Genomic DNA, 7,656 nt, shown 5'->3' with positions numbered 1-7,656 from the left:
TAAAAATATGAAACATTTTAATCTTCTTGGTTTTCTCATCAGGGGTTAGTTCATCTTTTTTTGCCAAAAAATGATATATTTTAATTTTCTTTGTTTTCTCATTATTGAAATCTCAACATGCTCTCAGAATAACATTGATACCCGTTTGGTCCCAAAAGGGGCTTTAAGGCACATTTGGGTAAAATTCTTTATGGCCGCTTTTTCGCAAAAATGGCAAGGAGTTCAATCTAAGATAATTCCAAAATTTGGAAGCCCCAAACAGTCTAAATCTGGTAGTTTTCCAGTGTTATTTAAACCTTTTGTCAGATCTTGAGTTTGTGATTTCAATTCTTTTAATCGTGGTTTTCATGGTGCCTTGGGGTGTTTTATAAAGCTGTGCGTAAAGTTACGCATGACTTAAATATGAAGAGCTTAATGGGATTCTCAAATCCTTTTAATTGCATAAACTAAATTTGAAATATGCAGATGTAAATTAACCTCATCATTTCAACATTTTAATGCAAAGTGTACATTTGTCTACAAATTAATTGAGATTATGGGAAATACGGTCACACTTTTTAAAGTGTCAGGAAAAACTTTGGGCATCCTATTTGGCTCTTCATATTAAAACAAAAATTGTGAAGTCATTCGTAACTTTACGCGCGGCTTTATAAAACACCCCACCCCCCCCCCCCCATACATGTATGATTGATACATTATTAAGGTAAAGGAACTACATTATAGCATTGATGTTAATCAATCATAAAGAATGATTGTCACATAAGTTTGATGGCAAGGCAATATTTTGTGATATACATGTACAGGCATATTCCATAACAACAGAGAAATCTTCTATTGAAAAACATGTTCCGTTACGGCATGCAGCAATTTTATTCCTGAGCTTTAAAAAAAACTGTATTCCTTAACAACATGCATGTGGTGAAGACAAGTGTTCTATGAACTTTATTGAAATGGGATTTACCTGTACGTTTTCAAGATGCTTTTGCCTTGCCATCTTAAATTGACAATGGTCTGTTTAAAACATCCTTATATATGAAAAGAATAATAGTTACAATGACTAAATTTTGATATATTTACATCAGGGACTCCTCGAATCCTTGCTTTTAATAACATTACAAAAATTGAACAGTAGAAATTGACCAGGAGTCACATAATTAACTCAAAATTGATTCAGTGTAATTGAAATTTTGTAATATTGTAAACATGATATCACATTCACATGCTAAATTTTTACCACAAAATATAAATATATGGATAACAATTTATAAATCTTCAATCAAATCAATATCAAATTGAATAACGTTGAGCAAAGTGAAAGTCTCACTTTGTCACGAATTATTAAAGCATAGGTACATGTAAATAAATACAGAAAATGATGCCAAGTCTGCAAGATGGGATTAACCTATAATGTATTTTTTGCAATTACCTAAAAAGAACTTTAAATGAGTTTTACAATTGAAACAAGGTGCATTGAAATTATGCTATTTAGTTTCCTGCTATTTAATGCAATTGAAATATAATAGAAAACAAGGTCTACAAAAGAACATAAGAAACCTTAAAATATTGCATCACATATATTGGTAAACCTAACTTAGAGCATTGGGCTTAGGACACACAAAGAGACTGCATAAAACGTCCAGTATGGCCTAAATATCATCACTGATTATCAATTCAAACAATAGATGTTACACTTCTTGCTGCTATTATAAAATAATTGTTGAAATAGTACACTATGAATTACATGATGATAATACAGGTACATGTCCATCTATCTATACACAGTGAGTGGAGTGATTACCACAATCGGAGAGGCAGACACATATCAGGCTTGGTACTAAACTACTGCAAGTTCAATAATTTATCATAGCCTACAATAATGGGCCAGCTTGGTCATGTAACACAAAGTTAGCAGCTGATTGCTGTGTACAATCAACTAATCGATCAATCGTATTGTCAATTGCTATGCTTTGTGAAGCCTCCAATAGCTACAATGATATTCCACATGTCACATAGAAACACATGTAAATGAGCATATTTTGAATGTTGCTTTAGTTTTTTTTTTTAATAAAGGCTACTCTGCAAAAGGATACCTTAAATAACCATTTAGCTTGAATTCCAGGCGACTTAGGATATTGCAAACATTCTGAAGGAATCATAACTTTTTTGGGGAGGCCTTAAGGCAGTCAAAATATGTGAATCAATGGTGCAATCTTTCAGAGCAATGTTAAGTATGTTCTCTAACGAAGATCACTGAATTGTCCTAAAAGAATACATGCCACATTGTCCTGTAATGGGTAATGATGTATCCTGTGTTCAGATACCATGATGTCTTAAGTTCCAATGCTCCTAGTCAAGTTTACCAGCTCATTGTCATTCAACTTCTGCAGGTCTGACAGGGTTCTTCAAAGGAATCACAGACTTCTTATCCTTGTCTTTACTCAGAGCCTTCCGCATATCTTTCATGAAAAGAAAACACAAATGAGATCATTAGCTAAATTACCCCCAAACTCTCTATCTAAATCGCCAATGCAACAATTGATGGGCCACTACAAAGGAAAAAATAACAAAGACTGTATCAAATTTGACTAAAAATCAAGGTTTGTATATATTTTTAGTTCTTGGTACATTTTAACTCTTATGAGAAAGTGCTTTTATGAACAAAACCAAAACTAAATTACACATTTCTATCATGATAAATGACCTGCTTTGTACACATTTTATTGACTTGCTATGTAAGAAAGGGATAGCAGGCATTTGTATATAAATCAACGCTAACATCTCATCACCATAAAAAGGACTTATTGTTCAAATTATAAACTTGAATTAAAAAAATTTAAAAAAATGCAACTGCCTTGTGATAGAAAAATAAAGGTTGATTATTTGATCGGATAAATGGAAACAAAGTTGCTTAACAACTATCACTTTCAGATATTCCAACATGCATTTGTGCATCATTCTCCCTCACCTTTATGCCTACTAAATCTACTAATAAAAACCCTGCTGTATCCTCTGATACCACTGCAACCAACCATACTTACCATAAGCATCTTCGTCAGGATCGCCTGAGTAGTATTCCAATACCTTCCTGTATACGGTGTAACCTAGACGGGTGTACATGCTGGTTGCAATCTCGTTTGACACACGGACAAACAGGTCAACAAAGTAACAGTCTTTTCTGTTAAAACAACAAGAAAGCATTGATCAATATATATCTTCCTCTTTTCTATTATAATTAATTTGCTGATAGAATTGTTCCTTACTTTTACAAAAGTGCTTCCAAAATATCAAATGTGTATCCATCTATACCTACAGATGCTATTCACTTGGGGATGACAACTTGAATTGGTTATCAATGTTACAATAACAAATGAATTAAATAGTAAGTCATCAATAATCATGTTCTCTTTTTAAATAAGTCCAATATCTGATACTTCTATAATGTTTGAAATCAAGGAAGATAATCCTATTTTCTTCTTCTTCTGCTTCTTCTTAATTCAAAGGACCATGCAGCCTTTAATGAAAATGAACTAAATTGTAAGTGGTGTGAGGGAGATAGTATTTCCCTGGGTAGGATTTAAATTCAAAGAAAGTTATTTGTATCCCATGTAATGATCGCATGAAAACTAACCTCTCCGATATCTCCTCCAGAATATTCATCATGATCGCAGCCAATCCCAGTCTACGATACTCTGGAGCAACAGACAATGCAGTCACATGACCATGCCATGTCTCCTGGGCAGCAGATCCTTCAGCTTTACCCATGACTACACAATGAAGAGGATATGAAAGAGAAATCATTTAATTCAAACAAAGTGTTTAAAAAACACATTTTCCAAAACCTATCCCACAGAATAAGTGCAGGTTTGCTGAAAGATGAGGGATTCCCTCATTGAAGATAGTTTTGAAGACATCTTTTGTTGTATTTGTGTGCAATGTTCATAACATTCCAAGTCCATGACACAAGCATGGATTGTATTACCTTTTATGTATATTATGAAAATATGTTTGTTGACGAAATTGTGGTTAATGAATTACAAAATTGACTGTGAGATAATGAATTAAAAACCAATGATGGTTTTGCTCGGGTGGATTTCCATCTTCAAGTACTACATATATATTTTTCAAATTGAAATACTATTCAATATTTTAACATGGTTGTGAATGTAGGATTACTTATCAATGGTAACTTGTTCTAAACACCTCTCATATAACGGGATACTCCATATAACCAAGTCATTTTTGGACAAGCTCTTTATGTATATATTTTTTGTCTTACCTGGTATTCATTAATACACTGTATCATACATATACCTTGTATGACAAGATAATTTTCTATGTCCTTGTTATAATGAGTTTGCACAGTATAAGACACAAAATCCCTTAAAGATAAGAGAAAATGATATGTATTAAAGATCAATCATGTTACGTTTCAATACAAATAACCCTAAAATCATTGATTAATGATCACAAATATTTATGCCATCCCTTTATAATCTTGATTCTTTTTTAAATGATCTTTGCAGTCAATTATTTTCCGAAGTGAAATTGTAACTTTAATTGATTTACTGCATGATGCTAAGTATTTTTATCTTTTCTTCAACTATCCAAGAAAGAGAATTTTAGATTTATTTTGTTTTCTTCCATCATGAACAGTGATTTTTCACAAGCAATAAACGTAACACTTCTGTTGACAAATCATTGTTGTCGAGTTATATTATTAACAGAGAATTCTATGCTCTACAATCTATATTTTTATTGTAAATGATTTTTAAATTTCTTTCTATAGCAGTTAGGACTCATCCAGACATGTACTTAATTGGGTATTATGTAAAATAACTTTTCATGTCGCTTATGACATTAGAACGTAATAGCATTGAATGTTGTTTTTTACTGATTGGAGTTGTATAATGCCTATAGTGCAAATACACTAAACATATTTTAATTTTCAAGATCTGTTGAAATCATGAAAACTAAAATTCGACATAAAAATGATAATTTATCTTTAATTCTATAGGGATATCATCGTTACATTCATGAGATAATATACTTGGAAACTAGTTGAATTGAGTACCTGTACACTGATACTGCTCGTTGTGACAAAATCATTTCCATTTTCAATATATGTAATGACAATAACACCATATACATTGTATAACAAAGCATTATTGCCCGGTCATGAGGAGAGTGAGGCGATTACACAATCAGGAATGGAATCACATGAACTTTGGCTGGATAGTGATTCTTGACCATTTTGATATATTTGGATGCACCTTATAAGCACTAGAAAAGTGCTTATGGGTCTTTGCAGTTGGGTGTGATGGTCTGAAAATTTAGTTGCGAGTGAGCAAAGCGAGCGAGGACATTTTTTAAAGATTTGTGAGGTCGAAGTGCGAAAAATTACATCTTATAAAGAGGAAAAACCCAATCCTGATGGGGTTATAAGCACATTCTCATAACGTAAGACTGAAAAGATCTTTGGTACTTAATACTTTACTTAATTATAACATCTATAACTACGAGCGAGCGTAGGGAGCGAGCTCTGGGGGAAATTGCTCCTAGTCGCTTGAAATTAGGGGCACGTTTAATGATGAGAGGAAAAGGAGACACTTATGCAAAGGGTTCAAACACTTATTAGGGAAAAAAGAGCACGTGTCATAGTACAAACGCTAATAAAAGAGGCATGAACCAGGGATGAAAAGGAAATGGGCATTTGTCGATGGAAAAAAGGCACCCATCAGATTTTGATAGGGGCATTTATGAAAAAGGGATAGGTTCCTTATTAGTCGACGAAAAAGGGGCACATATCATTGTTAAAAGTAATTATCAGAGGTGAAAAGGGGCACTGGCCATACATGAAAAGATGCACGCGTGAGAATGAAAAGGGGTACTAATGATAAAGGGAAATCTGCATTTGTTGAAAGAAAAGAGGCACATGTTTAAATAAACGGGACACTTATCAAAGATGAAAATGGGTAATTATGAGAAGGGGAAGGGGCACTTAAAAAAAGTAAAAAGAGCATTTATTAGGAAGGAAAAGGAGGACGTGTCAAAATAAAAGGGGCATTTATAAAGAGATGGAAAGAGCACTTATCAGGAGGACAGGGGCACTTGTCAAAGTAAAACTCTCAGAATTGAATAGGGTCATTTACAAGAGATAAAAAGGGGTACTTATGAGAATGAAAAGGAACTATTAAAAGGGAAAGTGGCACATTTTACAAAGGAAAAGGGGAACTTGTCAAAGCAAAATGGGAACCTCTCAGATTTGAATAGGGCAATCATCAGAGGTGAAAGGGGCGCTTATCAAAAGTGAAAAGGGGCGCTTCTCGTACCTGAAAAGAGGAACTAACTAGAGATTAAAAAAGGCACTTATGAGAATGGAAAATGGACACTTATTGCAAAGGAAAATGGGAACTTGTCAAAGGAAAAGGGGTACGTCTCAAAATAAAAGGGGCACTTATCAGAGGTGCAAAGGGGAGGATGCACTTTTAAAAATTAAAAGGGGGACTTGTCAAAGTAAAAGGGGCACTTTTCCTACATCAAAAGGGGCACTTCTTACATAGTTAAAGGGGCATATTTCTTGTACTTGGAAAAGTGGGAGGGCACTGTGCCCCCCCCCCCTGCACCCCTCCCCCCGGGAGCGCCACCTCTGGGTGCATGATGTTACTGGAAATATAAAGACTCTCCTTGAGAATTTCTTGTATTGTAGGAACAGTGGTCATGCAAAAAGTAGGCTACTCAGTTACATTGTTCAAGCGTCAGGAAGTGCTTAAAAAACGCTCCCCAGGCAATACACTTTGGGCAGTCTTTTCTCCCTGTTGATGAGACTTTACTCGAAAATGTTTGCTTGATAGCTTCGACAACAAAATTGTTTTCAAATATAACTCGTTTTATGAAAAAGAAAGAACAATCTGTTGTGACTATCTTTTCCATGTGAAATTGGACACATGCTAACGATGACAAATGAAACACACAAAAATAGACAGTTGGTGTAAACACTTTCAATGACATTTATACCGGAAGAGAAATGAGATTTTTCTTTCATAATGTGTAAACCTATTGAGTAATCTTTATTGATTATTCACTGAAATAATAGCACAATCATTTTACGAAAGATATGTGGAATTTCACGAGGATTTTGCCTATTAATTATATTATTGTAATGCATATTCTCTGTAACTTCATATATCCCTATTATTTGTTTCATTCATAACAATCTTGTTATTAGTTTCATCTCGTCTTCATTATCATATTCAATATGTAATGACCTTTTAAAGGGTTTTTGCTGATTGATTTCTCAATGACAAACCTACACTACTTATGTTGGAACACAGATCATGATATTTATTATTTTATTAAGTAAACTTTCGTTTTCATACCTGACAGACAGATCTGTAAACATTTAAAACATGTTCTGACAGATATAGAGAATCTTCATTTCTATTGTAAAAGATTATATTTATTACTATGTGCTCTTTCGTACAGGTTCATTTGGAGGAACACGGATCTCGCACACTGGAGGACATCACGGATCATCATCGTCGTCATCATCATCGTCCTCGCACAGTACCACTTTGCTCGTTTTCTTAATCCCACCATTGTGCATAATTGTACTGATAGCTGTAGTATTTTGCTGTTGCAAATCGGGGGACAATCCAA

At 33.9% G+C, this 7,656-nt stretch overlaps 1 protein-coding gene across 1 annotated transcript; it reads right to left on the bottom strand.

Moving 5' to 3' along the window:
- Nucleotides 1-2,149: 2,149 nt before the first annotated feature.
- LOC764184 (N-alpha-acetyltransferase 20) lies at nucleotides 2,150-3,762 on the bottom strand. The gene is made up of 3 exons (XM_030999358.1): nucleotides 3,629-3,762; nucleotides 3,039-3,175; nucleotides 2,150-2,456 (listed from the first exon to the last, which is right to left on the bottom strand). The coding sequence occupies exons 1-3, from the start codon at nucleotides 3,760-3,762 to the stop codon at nucleotides 2,371-2,373; spliced, it is 357 nt and encodes a 118-aa protein (XP_030855218.1). The 3' UTR covers nucleotides 2,150-2,370.
- Between the last annotated feature and the right edge of the window lie 3,894 nt (nucleotides 3,763-7,656).

The sequence above is a fragment of the Strongylocentrotus purpuratus genome, unplaced genomic scaffold (assembly GCF_000002235.5).
Source record: "Strongylocentrotus purpuratus isolate Spur 01 unplaced genomic scaffold, Spur_5.0 spur5_scaffold_5, whole genome shotgun sequence".
Lineage (NCBI taxonomy): Eukaryota > Metazoa > Echinodermata > Echinoidea > Camarodonta > Strongylocentrotidae > Strongylocentrotus > Strongylocentrotus purpuratus.
Note: the sequence above shows the minus strand (reverse complement) of the source record. Positions and strands in the feature narration are given on the sequence as shown.